Raw genomic sequence first — 21466 nt, 5'->3', positions numbered from 1 at the left:
TGTAGTCAGACCCCATTTGGAGTATTATGAGCAGTTTTGGGCCCCATATCTAAGGAAGGATGTGCTGGCCTTGGAAAGAGTCCAGAGGAGGTTCACAAGAATGATCTCTGGAATGAAGACCTTGTCATATGAGGAATGGTTGAGGACTCTGGGACTATACTCGTTGGGTTTAGAAGGATGAGGGGGGATCTTATTGAAACTTACAGGATACTGCGAGGCCTGGATAGAGTGGATGTGGAGAGGATGTTTCCACTAGCAGGAAAAACTAGAACCAGAGGACACAACCTCAGGTTAAAGTGACGATCCGTTAAAACAGAGATGAGGAGGAATTTCTTCAGCCAGAGAGTGGTGAATCTGTGGAACTCTTTGCCGCAGAAGGCTGTGAAGGCCAGGTCATTGAGTGTCTCTAAGACAGAGATAGATAGGTTCTTGATTAATAAAGGGATTGGGGTTATGGGGAAAAGGCAGGAGAATGGAGATGAGAAAAATATCAGCCACGATTGAATGGCAGAGCAGACTCGATGGGCCGAGTGGTCTAATTCTGCTCCTATGTCTTATGGTCTTATGGAGGAATCCTGCGCATCAAGATATTTTTCTGGCTGGAAACCAGCGATACATTGATGGAGTGGAAGCCTGTGCAGTTGATGAATACTCCAGGAAAATCTAGGGGGCGCCTCAATTACCACACACCTGTAGCACTGACACCCATGATATGGCGATGCCAGCGTTGGACTGGGGTAACCACAGTAAGAAGTCTCACAACACCAGGTTAAACTCCAACAGGTTTATTTGGCAACACAAGCTTTCAGAGCGTTGCTCCTTCATCAGGTGAGTGAGGAGTTGTGTTCACAAACAGGGAATATACAGACACAAACTCAATTTACAAGATAATAATTGGAATGCGAGTCTTTACAGGTAATCAAGTTTTAAAGGTACAGACAATGTGAGTGGAGAGAGGGTTAAGCACAGGTTAAAGAGGTGTGTATTCTCTCCAGCCAGGGCAATTAGTGAGATTTTGCAAGCACAGGCAAGTCTGGGGGTTACAGATAGTGTGACATGAACCCAAGATCCCGGTTGAGACCATCCTCATGTGTGCGGAACTTGGCTATCAGTTTCTGCTCAGCGATTCTGCGTTGTCGTGTGTCGTGAAGGCTACCTTGGAGAACACTTACCCGAAGATCAGAGGCTGAATGCCCGTGACTGCTGAAGTGTTCCCCGACTGGAAGGGAACACTCCTGCCTGGTGATTGTCGAGCGGTGTTCAATCATCCATTGTTGTAGCATCTGCATGGTTTCCCCAATGTACCATGCCTCGGGACATCCTTTCCTGCAGCGTATCAGGTAGACAACGTTGGCCGAGTTGCAAGAGTATGTAGCATGAAACTGGTGGATGGTGTTCTCACGTGAGATGATGGCATCCATATCAATGATCTGGCACGTCTTGCAGAGGTTGCTGTAGCAGGGTTGTGTGGTGTCGTGGTCACTGTTCTCCTGAAGGCTGGGTAGTTTGCTGCGGACAATGGTCTGTTTGAGGTTGTGCGGTTGTTTGAAGGCAAGAAGTGGGTGTATGGGGATGGACTTGGCGAGATGTTCGTCTTCATCAATGACATGTTGAAGGCTCCGGAGAAGATGACGTAGCTTCTCCGCTCTGGGGAAGTACTGGACGATGAAGGGTACTCTGTCCGCCGTGTCCCGTGTTTGTCTTCTGAGGAGGTCGGTGCGGTCTTTCGCTGGGGCACATCGGAACGTCGATCGATGAGTCGAGCGCCAATATCCTGTTCTTATGAGGGCGTCTTTCAGCGTCTGTAGGTGTCTGTTGCGATCCTCCTCATCTGAGCAGATACTATGTATACGGAGGGCTTGAGCTTAGGGGATGGCTTCTTTAACGTGTTTAGGGTGGAAGCTGGAGAAGTGGAGCATCATGAGGTTATCCATGGGCTTGCAGTACAGTGAAGCGCTGAGGTGACCGTCCTTGATGGAGATGCGTGTGTCCAAGAATGCAACTGATTCCAGAGAGTAGTCCATGGTGAGTCTGATGGTGGGATGGAACTTGTTGATGTCATCATAGTTGTTTCAATGATTGTTCGCCATGAGTCCAAAGAAAGGAAATGCCATCGATGTAACTAGTGTATAGCATCAGTTGAAGGTCCTTTGCGGTGAAGATGTCTTGTTCGAACCTGTGCATAAAGATGTTGGCATATTGAGGTGCGAATATGGTCCCCATGGCTGTTCCGTGTGTCTAGATGAAGAACTGGTTGTTGAAGGTGAAGATATTCTGGTCCAGGGTGAAGCGGATGAGTTGTAGAATTGCATCTGGAGATTGGCAGTTGTCGGCGTTGAGTACTGAGGCAGTTGCAGCAATGCCGTCATCGTGGGGGATGCTGGTGGAGAGTGCCGAGACATCCATTGTGACGAGGAGTGTCCCTGGTTCAACTGCTCCATGTGCGCTGAGTTTCTGTAGGAAGTCCATAGTGTCGCGACATAAGCTGGGGGTTCTTTGTACAATGGGTTTCGATGCAGCTGGAGAGGTTCTCACACAGGGTCCCATTGCCTGATATGATGGGGTGACCGGGTGTGTTGGCCTTGTGTATCTTTGGGAGGCACTAGAGGTCTCCAATGCGGGGAGTATGTGGGATGAAAGCACGGAGGGTGCTCTGAAGGTCTGGATCAAAGGTCTTGATCAGTCTGTTGAGTTGACGAGTGTGTTCTTTGGTCGGATCTGCGGGTAACTGTCTGTAGCGTTCCTCGTTGTTCAGTTGTCGGTACACTTCCTTGCAGTAATCCGTTCTGTTCAGTATGACAGTGTCTGCTGGTCCTTTGTCTGCTGGTTTGATGTTAATGTTGCGGTTGGTCTTGAGAGCGCGGATGGCGTTGCGTTGTGCTTGGGTGATGTTCGGGCTGTCTTGTGAGTGCGGCTGATGAACCTGGCATTGACGCACCTCCTGATGGCTTGGGCATACATGTCAGGTCGAGGGCAGCGGCCTTTCGGAGAAGTCCAATTCGACTCTTTCCTCTTCGGTTGCTGCACCGCGGATCTCTCTGTCGGCTGTTCCGGTTCATTGGCTGTCTCATTGTGTTCGCTGTTGGCCACTTGGGGTTTGTGGAAGAACTCCCGTAGCCTCATTCGCCTGATGAATTCCTCTGTGTCCGCTGCGAGACTGATGGGGTCTATTTTGGTGGTGGGGCAAAAATTGAGCCCTCGGCTGAGAACTTCGATTTCATCTGGTTGAAGTGTGTAGCCCTACAAGTTGTAAATGGACTTCCCTGCAGTGGTACTGTTTTCTACTGTGGTACTGGGGGAGGCTTGGTTGCTGCTGGTGGTGATGCTGAGTTTTCCAAATTTCCTGTTCTTGGTGTGCATGTAGATGGTGTATTTCCGTTGTCTCGTCTGCTTGGCAGTGTTTCGCAGCTGGTCTGCGTCCTGAGCGCAAGTTGAGAATATGGATTCTCTCTTGGTTTCCAGGATGCGGTGTTTGCTGTAGAGTTGGTGTATGAGGTGGTTAAGGAGTGTGAGAGAGGTGCGACGGCAAAGTCTCTCAGCGTAGTCTGTGTTATAGGTTGACCTGAGTGGGTTCGTGATCTGTAGTCCTTTCAGTATCTTGTCTGCTTTCTTGCATCTTTGTAGAAATTTGATGTCTGTGTCGATATGCGCGATCTTCTTGGAGATCCTCTCCACTTGGAGCCGGCAGTTTGCGCTGTCGATGGTGGCCATGATGTGGAGATGCCGGCGTTGGACTGGGGTAAGCACAGTAAGAAGTCTCACAACACCAGGTTAAAGTCCAACAGGTTTATTTGGCAGCACAAGCTTTCGGAGTCTCGCTTCTTCTTCAGGTGAGTGAGGAGTTGTGTTCACAAACAGGGCATATACAGACACAAACTCAATTTACAAGATAACGGTTGGAATGCGAGTCTTTACAGGTAATCAAGTCTTAAAGGTACAGACAATGTGAGTGGAGAGAGGGTTAAGCACAGGTTAAAGAGATATGTATTGTCTCCAGCCAGGACAGTTAGTGAGATTTTGCAAACCCGGCAAGTCGTGGGGGTTACAGATAGTGTGACATGAACCCAAGATCCCGGTTGAGGCCATCCTCATGTGTGCGGAACTTGGCTATCAGTTTACACCTACAGATGCTGAAAGATGCACTGACAAGAAGAGGATATGGCGCTCGACTCATCAATTGACAGTTCCAACGTGCCACAGCGAAAAACCACACTGACCTCCTCAGAAGACAAACACGGGACACGGCAGACAATTACCTTTGTCGTCTAGTACCTTCCTGGAGCAGAGAAGCTACGACATCTTCTCCGGAGCCTTCAACATGTCATCGATGAAGACGAACATCTCGCCAAGGCCATCCCCACACCCCACTTCTTGCCTTCAAACAACCGCACAACCTCAAACAGACCATTGTCCGCAGCAAACTACCCAGCCTTCAGGAGAACAGTGACCACGACACCACACAACTCTCCCACAGCAACCTCTGCAAGGCATGCAGGATCATCGACACGGATGCCATCATCTCACGTGAGAACACCATCCACCAGGTACACGGTACATATTCTTGCAACTCGGCCAACATTGTCTACCTGATACGCTGCAGGAAAAGATGTCCCGAGGCATGGTACATTGGGGAGACCATGCAGATGCTACGACAACGGATGATTGAACACCGCTCGACAATCACCAGGCAAGAGTGTTCCCTTCCAGTCGGGTAACACTTCAGCGGTCACGGGCATTCAGCCTCCGATCTTCGGGTAAGCGTTCTCCAAGGCGGCCTTCACGACACACGACAACGCAGAATCGCTGAGCAGAAGCTGATAGCCAAGTTCCGCACACGAAGACGGCCTCAACCGGGATCTTGGGTTCATGTCACACCATCTGTAACCCCCATGAATTGCCTGTGCTTGCAAAATCTCACTAGCTGTCCTGGCTGGAGGCACCTCTTTAACTTGTGCTTGGCCCTCTCTCCACTCACATTGTCTGTACCTTTAAGACTTGATTACCTGTAAAGACTCGCATTCCAACCATTATCTTGTAAATTGAGTTTGTGTCTCTGTATATGCCGTGTTTATGAACACGACTCCTCACTTACCTGAAGAAGGAGCGAGACTCCGAAAGCTCGTGGCATGGTAGCACAGTGGTTAGCACTGCTGCTTCACAGCTCCAGGGACCTGGGTTCGATTCCCGACTTGGGTCACTGTCTGTGTGGAGTTTGCACATTCTCCTTGTGTCTACGTGGGTTTCCTCCGGGTGCTCCGGTTTCCTCCCACAGTCCAAAGATGTGCGGGTTAGGTTGATTGGCCATGCTAAAATTGCCCCTTAGTGTCCCGAGATGCGTAGGTTAGAGGGATTAGTGGGTAAACATGTAGGGATATGGGGGTAGGGCCTGGGTGGGATTGTGGTCGGTGCAGACTCGATGGGCCAAATGGCCTCTTTCTGCACTGTAGGGTTTCTATGATTGTGCTGCCAAATAAACCTGTTGGACTTTAACCTGGTGTTGTGAGACTTCATACTGTGTTTACCCCAGTCCAACGCCAGCATCTCCACGCCATGGCTACCATGGACAGCGCAAACTGCTGGCTCCAAGTGGAGAGGATCTCCAAGAAGATTGCACATATCGACACAGACATCAAATTTCTACAAAGATGCAAGAAAGCAGCCAAGATACCAAAAGGACTACAGATCACGAACCCACTCAGTTCAACCTATAACACAGACTACGCTGAGAGACTTTGCCGTCGCACCTCTCTCACACTCCTCAACCACCTCATACACCAGCTCTACAGCAAACGCCGCAACCTGGAAACCAAGAGAGAATCCATATTCTCAACTTGCGCTCAGGACGCAGACCAGCTGCGTAACTCTGCCAAGCAGACGAGACAAAGGAACTACACCATCGACATGCACACCAAGAACAGGAAACTTGAGAAACTCGGCATCACCACCAGCAGCAACCAAGCCTCCCCCGATACCACAGTAGAAAACAGTACCACTGCAGGGAAGTCCATTTACAACTTGTCGGGCTACACACTTCAACCAGATGAAATCCAAGTTCTCAGCTGAGGGCTCAATTTCTGCCCAAAAATGGACTCCATCAGTCTTGCAGCGGACACAGAGGAATTCATCAGGCAAATGAAGCTGCGGGAGTTACATGAATATAAAGAACATAAAAACTAGGAGCAGGAGTAGGCTATCTGGCCCCTGGAGCCTGCTCCGCCATTCAATAAGATCACGGCTGATCTTTTTGTGGACTCAGCTCCACTTACCCGCCCGCTCACCATAACCCTTAATTCCTTTACTGTTCAAAAATGTATCTATCCTTGCCTTAAAAACATTCAATGAGGTAGCCTCAACTGCTTCACTGGGCAGGGAATTCCACAGATACACAACCCTTTGTGTGAAGAAGTTCCTCCTCAACTGAGTCCTGAATCTGCTTCCCCTTATATTGAGGCTACGCCCCCTAGTTCTAGTTTCACCCGCCAGTGGAAACAACTTCCCTGCTTCTATCTCAACTATTCCCTTCATAATCTTATATGTTTCTATAAGATCTCCTCTCATTCTTGAGAGTTCCAATGAGTATAGCCCCATTCGACTCAGTCTCTCCTCATAAGCCAACCCTCTCAACTCCGGAATCAACCTAGTGAATCTCCTCTGCACCCCCTCCAGTGCCAGTATATCTTTTCTCAAGTAAGGAGACCAAAACTGTACACAGTACCGCAGGTGTGGCCTCACCAGCACCTTATACAGCTGCAACATAATCTCGCTGTTTTTAAACTCCATTCCTCTAGCAATGAAGGACAAAATTCCATTTGCCTTCTTAATTACCTGCTGCACCTGCAAACCAACTCCTTTGTTCTTCCACAACCCCCAAGAGGCCAACAGCGAACACAATGAGACAGCCAATGAACCGGAATAGCTGACAGAGGGATCTCGGTGCAGCAACCGAAGAGGAAAGAGTCGAATTGGACTCCTCAAAGGGCCGCTGCCCTCGACTCGACATGTATGCCCAAGCCGTCAGGAGGTGCGTCAATGCCAGATTCATCAACCGCACTCACACGACAGCCCCAAACGTACACCTGGAGCACGCAACGCCATCCACGTTCTCAAGACCAACCGCAACATTATCAAACCAGCAGACAAAGGAGGGGCCACCGTAATACTGAACAGAATGGATTACTGCAAGGAAGTGTACCGACAACTGAATAACGAGGAACACTACAGACAGTTACCTGCAGATCCGACTAAAGAACTCACCCGTCAACTCAACAGACTGATCAAGACCTTTGGTCCGGACCTTCAAAGAACCTTCCATGCTCTCATCCCACATATCCCCACGTTGGAGATCTCCACTGCCTCCCGAAGATACACAAGGCCAACACACCCTACCGTCCCATCGTATCAGGCAATGGGACCCTGTGAGAGAACCTCTCCAGCTACGTCGAGGGCATCCCGAAACCCATTGTAGGACTTCCTACAGAAATTCAGCACACATGGAGCAGTTGAACCAGTACTCCTCGTCACAATGGATGTCTCAGCACTCTACACCAGCATCCCCCACGATGATGGCATTGCTGCAACTGCCTCCGTACTCAAAGCTGACAAATGCCAATCTCCAGATGCAATTCTACAGCTCATCCGCTTCATCCTGGACCACAACGTCTTCACCTTCAACAACCAATTCTTCATCCAGACACATGGAACAGCCATGGGGACCAAATTAGCACCTCAATATGCCAACATCTTTATGCACAGGTTCGAACAAGACCTCTTCACCGCACAGGACCTTCAACTAACGCTATACACTAGATACATCGATGACATTTTCTTCCTTTGGACTCATGGCAAACAATCATTGAAACAACTATGATATCAACATGTTCCATCCCACCATCAGACTCAGCATGGACTACTCTCCGGAATTGGTTGCATTCTTGGACACACGCACCTCCATCAAGGACAGTCACCTCAGCGCTTCACTGTACCGCAAGCCCACGGATAACCTCACGATGCTCCACTTCTCCAGATTCCACCCTAAACACGTTAAAGAAGCCATTCCCTACAGACAAGCCCTCCCGTATACACAAAATCTGCTCGGATGAGGAGAATCGCAACAGACACCTACAGACGCTGAAAGACGCCCTCATGAGAACAGGATATTGCGCTCGACTCGTCGATTGACAGTTCCGACCTGCCCCAGCGAAAAACCGCACCGACCTCCTCAGAAGACAAACACGGAACATGGCGGACAGAGTACCCTCCAACGTCCAATACTTCCCCAGACCGGAGAAGCTACGACATCTTCTCCGGAGCCTTCAACATGTCATTGATAAAGACGAACATCTCGTCAAGGGCATCCCCACACCCTGCCTTCAAACAACCGCGCAACCTCAAACAGACGATTGTCCACAGCAAACTACCCAGCCTTCAGAAGAACAGTGATCACGACACCACACAACCCTGCCACAGCACCCTCTGCAAGACGTGCCGAATCATTGACACGGATGTCATCATCTCGCGTGAGAACACCATCCACCAGGTACACGGGACATACTCTTGCGACTCAGCCAACGTTGTCTACCTGATACGCTGCAGGAAAAGATGTCTCAAGGCATGGTACATTGGGGAGACCATGCAGACGCTACGACAACGGATGAATGAACACTGCTCGACAATTACCAGGCAGAAGTGTTCCCTTCCAGTCGGGTAACACTTCAGGAGTCACGGGCATTCAGCTTCTGATCTTCGGGTAAGCGTTCTCCAAGGCGGTCTTCACGACAACACAGAATCGCTGAGCAGAAACTGATAGCCAAGTTCCGCACACGAGGATGGCCTCAACCGGGATCTTGGGTTCATGTCACACTATCTGTAACCCCCACGACTTGCCTGGGCTTGCAAAATCTCACTAACTGTCCTGGCTGGAGACAATACACATCTCTTTAACCTGTGCTTAACCCTCTCTCCACTCACATTGTCTGTACCTTTAAGACTTGATTACCTGTACCTTTAAGACTTGATTACCTGTAAAGACTCGCATTCCAACCATTATCTTGTAAATTGAGTTTGTGTCTCTGTATATGCCCTGTTTGTGAACACAACTCCTCACTTAACTGAAGAAGGAGCAAGACTCTGAAAGCTTGTGCTACCAAATAAACCTGTTGGACTTTAACCTGGTGTTGTGAGACTTCTTACTGCACTGACACCCTGCAGCTGTGGGAAACCGGATCGAACAGAAACCCGAGTGACTGATAATCCAGATTGACGTCACCGCTGGGGAAGTTGACATAATCTGGCAAACAAACCGACTGTTGCCCGTCTTATGCATTTGTCTACTGCCGATTGTGAGGTTCTGCAAATGTCTCCGGCAGATCGCTAGACAAATGCAGAAGTAAAGAGGCTGAAGGCAGTGATGCCCTTGATAGAATCTCATCACCAGGTGCAGATGGCCACAGATCTTGTTCAAGCAGACTCCAAATACCCACCAGCATCTGAAACGACACAATGAGCCTCTTGAGACACCAATATTCTGACAAGTTGAAGAAGTTTAACCTCTGTTTGCACACCTCTCTGCTGATTCCCCCTCCCCTGTGGAGATATATGTCTGAGCAGATAGCTGTTGCTGCTGATCATCTTGGTCTTCATTGCAGGTCCAATGTAACACAGCATTAGAGGTGCCCACGCTGATCTGATATAACACAGCTCCAAACTGTAGATGACATCCCAGAAGTGTAGATGAAACCTCTAAAGTGTGTGGGCGGCACAGTGGTTAGCACTGCTGCCTCACACCTCCAGAGACCCGGGTTTGATTCCTGGCTTAGGTGACTGTCTGTGCAGAGTCTGCATGTTCTCCCTGTGTTTATGTGGGTTTCTCTAGGTGCTCCGGTTTCTTACTGAAAGACATGCTGGTTAGGTGCATTGACCATGCTAAATTCTCCCTCAGTGTACCCGAACAGGCACCAGAGTATGGCGACTAGGGGATTTTCACAGTAACTTCATTGCAGTGTTAATGTAAGCCTACTTGTGATACTAATGAATAAATAAAAATAAAATAATTTCCAAAGTTTTACAGTAATATCTCAGGAATAGTGTGAACAAACCCAGTCACACAAGAAGACAGCTATGAGTATTGGGTATTGACTGACTGAGGCAGTGCAGCAGTGTTGAACATGATGTTTCTCGGATAAAATTTGACGCCAAGGTCCCATCTGTCCTGAGACAAGATGGAAATAAAATTATTCTGCCATTTGATCTAGTCGTTTATGTAATTTCTGTTTGAGGTAACTTGCTGTGTTCCAGATGGCTGTTCCTCTTCACGACAACATGACAATGTATTTCAAAAGTATGTGGCTGGCTATAAAGTAAATTTTCACACGGTACAGAATGATGTCAGGGTAGTGAGCCATAGCTAATGGCAGAACCAGTGTTTTTTTTAAATTAGTGTCACAAGTAGGCTTACATTAACACTGCAATTAAATTACTGTGAAAATCTCCTAGTTGCCACATTCCAGTGCCTGTTCGGGTACACTGAGGGTGAATGCACCTAACCAGCATGTCTTTCAGACAGTGGGAGGAAACCGGAGCACCTGGAGGAAACCCACGCAGACATGGGGAGAATGTGCACACTCCACACAAACAGTCACCCAAGCCGGGAATCGAACCCGGGCCCCTAGTGCTGTGAGGCAGCAGTGCTAACCACTGTGCCACACGATAATGGCAGAAGAGCTGGAGCCTTGGGGGACAATGGTTGCTTACAGGTTGAGGATACTGAAGAAAGAGGACTTGTGTTTTAAGCACACATCAGTGAGGCATCTGGAAACCATTTTATGTATTCTCTCCCTAGTTATATTGCACATTGAGTTTTCAAAATGGGAGGTGAGTACTTGAGCAGATCAGATTTACACCGCCACAGAATGACCACAGGTGAGGTACTGTAGATTAATAGTCTTCTCTATTTGTTCTTGGGATGAAGGCATCGTTGGCGAGGCCAGCATTTAAAGCACATCTTTAACTGCCCTTGAGAAGGTGCATGCCTGAATCGCTAAAGTCCTTGAGATTTAGGTACATCCATGGTGCTGTTAGGGAGGGAGTAACAGAGTTGGCGTATTATACAGAGAAGGTTATCCATCACTATACCTTTCCAAAGAGAAATGATTCAATGATGAGCCCCCACAGATCTGTCACTGATACGTTGTGCCCTGATCGACTCTTGTCTACCAAAGCATTGATGTAATACCCCAAGCGATCCTTGGACAGGGCGCTGGTCTTGCTCTTGGTCACTTGATTCTTGGCATTCTCAATTGGCCCTTCCATATCGTTGAGAGACCAATTGGCATCGTGATATAGCGTAGACATACACCTGGTGAAAAATTACACTTGCTTAAAAGGTTTTCTGACAAGGGCTTGTTGGTGAGGTTTACACATTATGAGGTAGGACATTCACTAAAAGGTTATTGTATGACATTGCAATATTTATCAAAACGTTATTTCAGTAGTTGGTGTGTGCACCAGCTCCAGTCTTGGGAATATGTTCACATCTAATGTGCTGCTAATTTTATTTGTGGTCATTGCTCCACGTAAGGATATTTATTCCTACCTCCCACACCTTCCATCCCCTTCCAGCCAACATTCACTCTTCCTCCATTTCCATTGGGTAATTTCCCACAGGGGAAAGGAACATTTCACCTGAGGTGACTGTGAACATGAACTTAAAAACGAACCGCTGACCATTCGACCGAGATCGCAGACTTACCCAGTCCAAAGTGACTCCAAGCTGGTCTGGAAACACAGTCCCAACAGGTCCAGATGTGGCGTCCCACCCTGTCCAGGCCCTGTGCCTTCTTCCATGACCAAACCCCCTAACAATGGCGACCTAACTGCAAAATACATTTTTGATTTATCTATAAAAAAACTGGATGAAGGGCACTAACATTTTGAAGTGTCCTCTCCCTCATTTACCTTCCATTGCATCCTGATGCTGCTCTCAACTAGGAAAACCTCTCATTAGTCCCCATGCTTCCCACATCCTGAACTGAATGGTCCACCCATTCTCTGGACATGAATTGGAAACTCTAGGAAACTTGCACTGTTACAATTGTGAAGTTTATAAGATTGTTATGTTGTGGGACGGTGTCTTTAATTTGAGGTAAAATGGAGGGATTATGTGACCTGTTCTCAAGGTGGTTTGATTGTTAAGAGATTAACATGGACCCACGTGGTGCAAAGTGTTTGCACTTGGAGACAATGGCAGCAGCTTATGAGCTAACAATAGATAGACTGCGAGTCTCCAACGTCCTAGAAACTGCTGAGAATGTCAGCTGTACTGTAACTATCCATTTACTTCTCAGATAAAAAATGAGTTGGGGCCTGAAGGACAGCTAATCAGCATTTGTATCTGGATACATGATTCATGTGATTCACATTGCCATGGAGATGGGTTTTAATAGGGCAAAGGTTCAAGATACCCTGAACAATTACGAATAAGGTTAGTCTGCCAGTATCCGTGAGGAGGAGAGCAGCTATGGGCAATAAGACACTGTGGTTCACTACAACAGAATGTGTGTGGAGTGCATGCTAGAGATGAAACGACCAAATTCATAAGACTTTAAATGAAGCTGGAAGAATCATCTAGCTTGAGCTAGATGAAGAATTGCTGAGGAGAAAAAAAACTTCGCTGTGAATAACAGTTCTGAGATTAAAAGTTCCCAGGCTGAGGATGGAAAAGAACAAAAATAAATCCTTGGGAGCTAAGCATTATCTTGGACTGATTCCAGGAGAACTGGATGTATATTTAATGGACAGTGTAAAGTATATCTGTGATGTGTGCCTTTGGTTGTGCTAAAAGAGAAAAGGGAATTTTCTGGTTTATGGTTTAAAGTATAAGTTGCCTACAAAGATAGCGTTTGGTCAATTGTGATTATTTTGTTACAGTAAAAGTCTTAAAACGTGAAATCTTGCATTATTCTTTCACAGCTTTAACTGGAAGATCGAACTTCTTGAAATTTATTGGTCTCCATGAAGATCGTAATAACACTGAATGGCTGTTTCCTGTCTAACCCTTGATGTACCTGCCCTGGGTGTGTTTGATGGGACAATGTAGAGGGGGCTTTACTCTGCCTCTAATCCTGTGCTGCACCTGCCTTTGGAGTGATTAATGGAGACAGTGTAGAGGAAGCTTTACCTGTGCTACATTAGATTTACATCAGTCAGAGGCATGAGTAAGGTAAGTAGAGGCACTGCCAGCTTTCACACAAGGCAAAAGCTGTGGGGATCCAGATCCTGGCCAGGTAGATAAATTTCAAGTTCAACTTTCAAGTTTTCTTCTGAACCTAAAGGAGCAGGAGTGTTTTTCTGATCTGACTGTCTGTCTGGCCCAGCTGTCTATCTGGCTACCTAATGGTCTGGCCCAGCTGTCAATCTGGCAGTTTAATGGTCTGCTCAGAAGTGACTCTGACTGTCTAATGATCTGGTCAAGTTGTCAGTCTGGCTGTTAGCCAATCCAGTCAAGCTGTAAGGCAGAAAACTTTAGGATTTTATGAAATGAGGCCATGCCCTGGAGATCGGGAGGGTCACTGAGTCTCTGGCCACGCCGGGTGTTTCAGCTGATTATTCCCTGGCTCGCAGCCTCCCCATTATAACTGTGCAAACTGAGAAAGCGTTCACTTCCTGGGCACATAGATTATGCAAACCGTTCATCAGAAATACATTAGCAATTCAACTCAGACACATACTCACCAGGTCGATCCCGATACTCCGAACATGTAGGTTATGCAGTCTAGGATTTGTAATTTCTGCAGCCCCAGCAGAACACCATAAAGGGATGTCATTGCTCGCATTCCACCCCCTGAGGCAAGGATTGCTACAACTGGCACCTATAAATTACAGACACAATCAATCAGAGTGCCAGAAAGGGATGTCATTGTCTGTGTTTCACACCCTCCTCAAAGGTTGGTATACAGCACAAAAGGAGGCCATTTGGCCCATTTTGTTTGTGCTGGCTCTTCTAAACAGCTATCTAATCAGTCCCCATCCTGTACTTGCACAGGGACCTATAAATTACTCAACATAATGAATCAGAATACTTCTTTTACTCACACAGTACCTGTAAAACCTGGACATTGAAGAAGAAACTGGGGCAATTGTATTTTCCTTATTTGAATGAGAGGAGCCAGATCAAATGAAAGCATTAGATGCTTCCCGTGAAAAACACAGAATAAATAAACAAGATAATGTGTTGAGCCTTTGCAAATCACTGGTTAGGCCCCAGCTGGAGTCATGTGTCCATCCTGGGCACCACACTTTAGAAAGGAAGTCAAAGCCTTGGAGAGAATGCAGAGAAAACTTATTAAAATAGTATCCAAGATGCAGAAATTTGGTTATATGGAGAGAATGGCAAAGCTAAACTTGGTCAAAGAGGGTAATGGGGTCTAATAACCCCAGGAGATGGCTGTAAAGGAACAGTGCTTTTCTTTGACAAAATAAAGTAAAACGAAAACCACAAGCCTGTGGTGAACACAACTGGGACAATAATGGACCCACTCAGGGGCCTGCTTTATACAGGGCTCAGTACACGAGCTCCACCTGGATGGCTAATTACCAATTCTCCAGGGGGCTCATGATGCACTATCAATTACAATACGAAGACTCCAGTGAGTGAGTGAAACTAATAGGCTTTTATTCACAAAGAACAGGAGCACACCCTTGTAGCTGACCTGGTCTAGACTGAGGCGAGGAGGAGGAACCATCACCTTTATACCCCACTCTAGGTGGAAAGGGAGGAGTCTCAGGTGGAAAGGGAGGAGTCTCAGGCCAGGTGCAGCATGGGTGTGTCCAGGCATATACATGTAGTAACAGTGGTTCACCACAGCTCGCATTCAACAAGTCCTACAGGGAGGTCAATCAATGATTCCCCTTGCAATTATGGGGGGTTTTGACAGCGTATGAAATATAAGGAAAAGAAGATTTCCATTGTGTGGAGGGTCAGCAGGCAGAGGACACCGGTTTAAGAACATTAGCAAACAATCCAGGTGGGAGATGAAGTTTTGTTTTATTCCATGTGTTTATGATCTCAAATGCAACAACTGAACAGATGTGTGTGGCACTTTGTTTAAAAAATGTAAAGGCATGGATTTCACATCGGATCATTGGCGGGCAGCCTCGGATTTGTCCGCCCACCATGATCTCAAAACTTCAATAATCCAGGCGCCATATTTAAAGGTAACCCCTCCACACAGATAGCACACAGAACGGAGAGAGACTGCCGGTGAGTGGAGTATAGAGGGATCTAGGTGTTCGAGTGTATGAGTCAAAAGAAACTAGAAGGCAGGTCTAACAAGTAGTTGCTCTTGTTCTGGGTGCTCCGGTTTCCTCCCACATTTTGAAAGACATGTTGGTTAGGTGCATTCTCCCGAACAGGCGCTGGGCTGTGACGATTAGGGGAATTTCACAGTAACTTCATTGCAGTGTTAATGTAAGCCTTACTTGTGACTAATAAATAAAACTTTAAAAGGCAATAGGCTTTCTGGCCTTTATTGCAAAGCAGTTGGAGTTTAAAAAATAGGTAGGTTTTGTTGCAATTGTACAGGGTGTTGGTGAGGCCTCATCTGGAATACTAGGTACAGTTTTGCTCCCCTTACCTAAAAGAAAGATACAGTAATAATAATAGTATTGACGTTTTGAGGATATAGTAACATTGGAGGCAGTCCAAAAGAGATTCACCAGGCTAATTGCTGGGATGAGAGGGTTGTCCGACCAAGAGAGACTAAATAGTCTGGGTCAATATTCCTTAAAGTTTAGAAGAGTGAGGGGTGGTCTTGCTCAAACATGTAAGATTCTGAGGGGTTAGATGGTGAGATGTTTTCACGAGTGGGAGAGTCTCGAACAAGGGGACATAACTACAAGATAAAAGGCCGGTCATTTAAAACTGAGGTGCAGAGAAATTCTTTCTCGCAGAGGGTGGTGAATCTCTGGAATTCTCTGACCCAAACAGTGGTGGATGTGGAATCATTAGAAGTATTTAAAGTGTAGGTGGATAAATATTTGATCGATTGAAGAATAGTGGGCTATGTGGAAATGGCATAGAAAAGAAGTTGAGGCCGACTTAGATCAGCCATGATCTTATTGAATGGTAGGACAGGCTTGAAGGGCCTGTTGGCCTCCTCCTGCTTCCATTTTTTGTGTTCTTAGTGTCTTGCTGGACAGTGTCGGTTCACCATGATGTCCTCTGCCCGCACTCTGGGCAAAAACCTGTAAACAGGTGACAAATTCAGTATATGAGGTGACGGCAGCTGCAGTCCTGCCCTCTTATACGGCTGAGATGTGGACTATGTACAGCAGGCACCTCAAAATCCTGGAGAAATATCACCAGCACTGCCTCCGAAATATCCTGCAAATCCATTGGCAGGATAGGCTCACCAACGCTCAGGCCGACATCCCCAGCATCGAAGTATTGACCACACTCGATCAGCTTGCTGGGCGGATCACATCGTCTGCATGCCTAACACAAGACTCCTGAAACAAACACTCTACTCGGGACCTTGATATGGCAGCAGGGCAAAGGAAACACTTCAAGGATACCCTCAAAGCCTCCTTGAAAAAGTGCAACATCTCCACCGACACCTGGGAATCCTTGGCTTAAGACCACCCGAAATGGAGGAAAAAGATCTGGGAAGGAGCTGAACACCTCGAGTTCCATTGCTGAGAACTAGCAGAAGCCAGGCATCCACAGTGAAAGGAGTGCTTGGCAACCTGGGTACTCTACCCAGCCGCTCCTCCAACCACCATCTACCCCACCTGTGTTGGAATCCTCAATCACTTGTAAACTGATTTTTATTGTGGAAGCGAGTCATCCTTGATTGCGAGGGTCTACATTAGAAGGTCAGCACCAATGCTGTCCAAAAGAGCCATTCATTGCCGCAAGAGAATGAATGATCTCCTCCATTCTGCAAGGTTTAGTCACACTTCTCATCACACACACACACTCAGACCCAGCACGCATCCATAGCACACATCCTCAGTGCTAGCTCAAGGGATACCAGCACTCACTCTGCCACTCAGACCTTTACCTTTCTTGCGGGTCATGTCCTCATCATGGCCATCGCTCCACTCAGCACCCACACATGCCCGGCATCTTCATCACCTGCCCTGGAATACGCCCTCTTTACACTTTCTCCATCTGTCTTCATGTAGGACAAGTTGGCTCACAATAAAAGAGAAGGATCACAGACTAGTGGAGGGTGCCTGAACTGAAGGTCCTCACAGACTATAAGGAAAGAGTAATTCAACTGGCCGGCAAGGACGTGGACCATTACTGTGCTGATGGCGAGGTTGGTGGCGTCCAACCAAGTGAGGACCCAGCATTGCAACATCCATCAGGATACCATGCTGTGAGTGATATCTCCTGCTTCTCAGGCCTCTGCCACACACACTAATGATCTCTCCTTTCTTTTGCAGCCACATCTGGAAAGCAGCCAAGGCAGCCCATGAGCCACATCCTCGATTCCAGCCCTAAGAACTCCTGGGAAGAGGAATCCGCAGACACGGACATTGAAGGTCTGTCAGAGCACTCACCCACACCCTGCACCAGCACAGATACACACCTCGGTGGGACCTAGTTTTAGAACTGCCTCGGGGTCACTGACTGTTGAGCACATCACACTGTTTGGTCCACAGCAGGCGGAGACAGGGACATCCCAGGGTGCCGGCACTCGGAAGATTGCTGAAGGCCAGAAATCTGCTGGGTCCAAGTCAGATGACGAGCCACTGGACTAGGCTCTACCTCAGTTGCAGGAGCTGCGAAGACAATCTCGGGAAAATCAGGAAGGAATGTCTGATTGGATTTGACTTATTATTGTCACATGTATTGGGATACAGTGAAAAGTATTGTTTCTTGTGCAACACAGATAAAACATACTGTTCATAGAGTACATCGAGGAGAAGGAAAGGAGAGGGTGGACAATGTAGTGTTGCAGTTACAGATAGGGTGAAGCAAAAGATCAGCTTAACATATCGCCCATTGAAAAGTCTGAAGGTGGCAGGGAAGAAGCTGTCCTTGAGTCGGTTGGTACGTGATCTCAGACTTTTGTATCTTTTCCCCGACAGAAGAAGGTGGAAGAGAGAATGTCTGGGGTGCGCGGGGTCCTTAATTATGCTGGCTGCTTTTTTGAGGCAGCAGCAAGTGTAGACGGAGTCAATGGATGGGAGGCTGGTTTGCGTGATGGACTGGGCTACGCTTACAACCCTTTGTAGTTTCTTGCAGTCATGGTCAAAGCAGGAGCCATACTTAGGTGTGATACATCAGAAAGGATGCTTTCTATGATGCATCTGTAAAAGTTGGTGAGAGTTGTAGCAGATATGCCAAATTTCCTTAGCTTCCTGAGAGAGTCGAGGCATTGGTGGGCTTTCTTAACTATGGTGTTGGCGTGGGGGGGACCAGAAAAGGTCTGCTGCACTCCTCAGATTGCAAGGCATGATGGTGGAGTGTATCAGACTGAGGTAATAGCACTGTAAGGCCAATGCACTGTCAACACTGATAAGGTGGCAGCCGCCATGGAGATATCCATCAGTGACAACGCCGGGGGGTGGGGTGGAGAGATCTCACGCTTACCCAAGCTGCCTCTCCGTCACACTGAAGGAGCCGGGACCCTTGGGCACCCACAGGGTGGAGAATCAGCTGGTGCACACTCCGGGGCCACCCACCCAGGTGTGACTGCCCCATCCAAACTCCTTCTTTTCATGACTGCTTCAGGTGAACCTTCACAGGCGGAGGAGGGTGGCACTGCCACACAGCAAGATCCTGGACCTCCGAGGTCTCAGCCCTCCAGAGGACACCTGCTGAGATCATAGAACCATGTAATTCCTACAGTGTAGAAGAAGGCCATTCAGCCCATCGAGTCTGCACCAGCTCTCCAAAAGAGCATCGTATCCAGGCTCAAACCCCACCCTATCCCTGTAACCCCACGCATTTATGGCTAATCCATCTAACCTACATATCTTTGGACACTAAGGGACCTTTTAGCATGGCCAGTTCCCCTTGGACTGTGGGAGGAAACCAGAGCACCCAGAGGAAGCCCACATGGGCGTCTGCAGACTCCACACAGTCAGCCATGGCTGGAATTGAACCTGGGTCCCTGGTGCTGCGAAGCAGCAGTGCTAACCACTGTGCTGCCCACAAACATCACAACAGGGCATAGCAGTCAGCAGACTGTCTTTTCCACCGCTGTGGACAAAAAGAACAAAGAACAGTACAGCACAGGAAACAGGCCCTTCGGCCCTCCAAGCCTGTGCCGCTCCTTGGTCCAACTAGACCAATCGTTTGTATCCCTCCATTCCCAGGCTGCTCATGTGACTATCCAGGTAAGTCTTAAACGATGTCAGCGTGCCTGCCTCCACCACCCTACTTGGCAGCGCATTCCAGGCCCCCACCACCCTGTGTAAAAAACGTCCCTCTGATATCTGAGTTATACTTCGCCCCTCTCACCTTGAGCCCGTGACCCCTCGTGATCGTCACCTCCGACCTGGGAAACAGCTTCCCACCATTCACCCTATCTATCCCCTTCATAATCTTGTACACCTCTATTAGGTCTCCCCTCATTCTCCGTCTTTCCAGGTAGAACAACCCCAGTTTACCCAATCTCTCCTCATAACTAAGACCCTCCATACCAGGCAACATCCTGGTAAACCTTCTCTGCACTCCCTCTAACGCCTCCACGTCCTTCTGGTAGTGCGGCGACCAGAACTCGACGCAGTACTCCAAGTGTGGCCTAACCAGCGTTCTATACAGCTGCATCATCAGACTCCAGCTTTTATACTCTATACCCCGTCCTATAAAGGCAAGCATACCATATGCCTTCTTCACCACCTTCTCCACCTGTGTTGCCACCTTCAAGGATTTGTGGACTTGCACACCTAGGTCCCTCTGTGTTTCTATACTCCTGATGACTCTGCCATTTATTGTATAACTCCTCCCTACATTATTTCTTCCAAAATGCATCACTTCGTATTTATCCGGATTAAATTCCATCTGCCACATCCACTCCATCCAACATCTGGATGTTGGAGATGCACTAAGATGTTGCGGCAGGGTAAGAAAGGTCAAGAGGATTCAGTTGCACAGCATGGCACGGATGTTAATCACTTGTACACAACGTCACTATTGTAAATAAACTCCCACCAACGTTATCCTGCCTATGGCTCCTTGCTATGAGCTGTGTTCCTTTCAGTCTGAAGTGAAAGTTTGGTTCCTACACAAAATAAAGGCAGGTGTCTCAGTCCAGAGCCTCCTCCCTGTGCTGTGTGCAACCTTCCCAAGCACACTGATGGTGCCTCTTTACCGTCACTGAACACATCAGTCATGCCTGCATATCAATGGGATTTCTCATTATGACCAGTATGTACAGGGGTGGAGTCACCCAGTTCCATCATTCTCTCTATGCACTCACTGCATCTTTGAGGTGTGGACTGCCCCCCATACCATCAGCATCTATCTCTGGTGACACTGTGGGCCTGAAGGGTTCAGCTCACAAAGGATGTCATAGGATCAGGAGAAGTTATTTTCCCCACTACATCTCCATGATTTGCCCCTGTTCACAAGTGATCTGCCATCAGTCAGACATTCACACAAGCTCTGTGAGGATCTATGGATTGTCCCCACTCTAAGACATCATCATCCTCCCGGAATATAAGGATTATGGGTATCTGCTGTACTTCCATGGCAGGAGCCTTATTACAGAGGGTGTGCATGCTGCAACTCGTCAGATGCATGTCCAATGCTCACAGATGCCATGCGATGATTATGGGGTGCCCTCACTGCGCATTGTCATCATGCTCCACAAATCTAGCAGCAATGAGTATGTCCCGGTGTATCCGCCTCGTCTGCACACTGTCAGCTTCATGGCCAGCATCCTCGCCTTCGAGGACCTCATCATCCCCATTCCCCATCAATCAGAGGAGACGTGCCGCTACTCCATCTGCTCCTATCCACGTTGCAGCACCAGGTTGTACAGGACACAGCAGGTGAGAAGAACTAATGACACCCTCTGTGGGCTATATTGCAGAGCTCCACCAGACCAGTCCACGCACCGGAACCTCATCTTCAGCATCCCTATAGTTTGCTCCACCAAAGTGCGAGTTGTAGCATCAGCCTTGTTGTACTCCCTCTCTGCGGCCTCCGCACAGAAGTCATCAGTCACATCCTCAGTGGGTAGTACTTGTCCCCAAGGAGCCAAGGTCACTTTCATGCACACTGGCAAAGGCTGCCCTCCAGGTCCTCGTAGTGCTAAATTCTGCAGCAGGTGGCAGTTGTGACCAACCAGTTCCCTGGACATGCGCAATCCTTGTTGAGAAAGGTTGTCGGTCATCTGTAGGGATGACAAGCGTTGTCTTTAGACCCAAGGTCTAGCGAGGCATCTATGAGTGATAGCTCTCTAGGTCTCATCCTCTGCCCCTAACAGCACTGTGGGGGTACCTACACTAC

General features: G+C 48.0%; 1 protein-coding gene across 1 annotated transcript in view; it reads right to left on the bottom strand.

Annotated features, from left to right (window-relative positions):
• pla2g4f.1 (phospholipase A2, group IVF, tandem duplicate 1) overlaps positions 1-21466 on the bottom strand; it is a 93651-nt gene that overhangs the window by 17454 nt on the left and 54731 nt on the right. Inside the window, exons 12-13 of the mRNA XM_078233252.1 lie at positions 13729-13865; positions 11131-11353 (exon numbers count right to left, since the gene is read on the bottom strand). Of these exons, the coding sequence (XP_078089378.1) occupies positions 11131-11353; positions 13729-13865 (360 nt within the window). The remainder of the gene's footprint in view (positions 1-11130; positions 11354-13728; positions 13866-21466) is intronic.

Source organism: Mustelus asterias, chromosome 18, assembly GCF_964213995.1.
Source record: "Mustelus asterias chromosome 18, sMusAst1.hap1.1, whole genome shotgun sequence".
NCBI classification, from domain to species: domain Eukaryota; kingdom Metazoa; phylum Chordata; class Chondrichthyes; order Carcharhiniformes; family Triakidae; genus Mustelus; species Mustelus asterias.
Note: the sequence above shows the minus strand (reverse complement) of the source record. Positions and strands in the feature narration are given on the sequence as shown.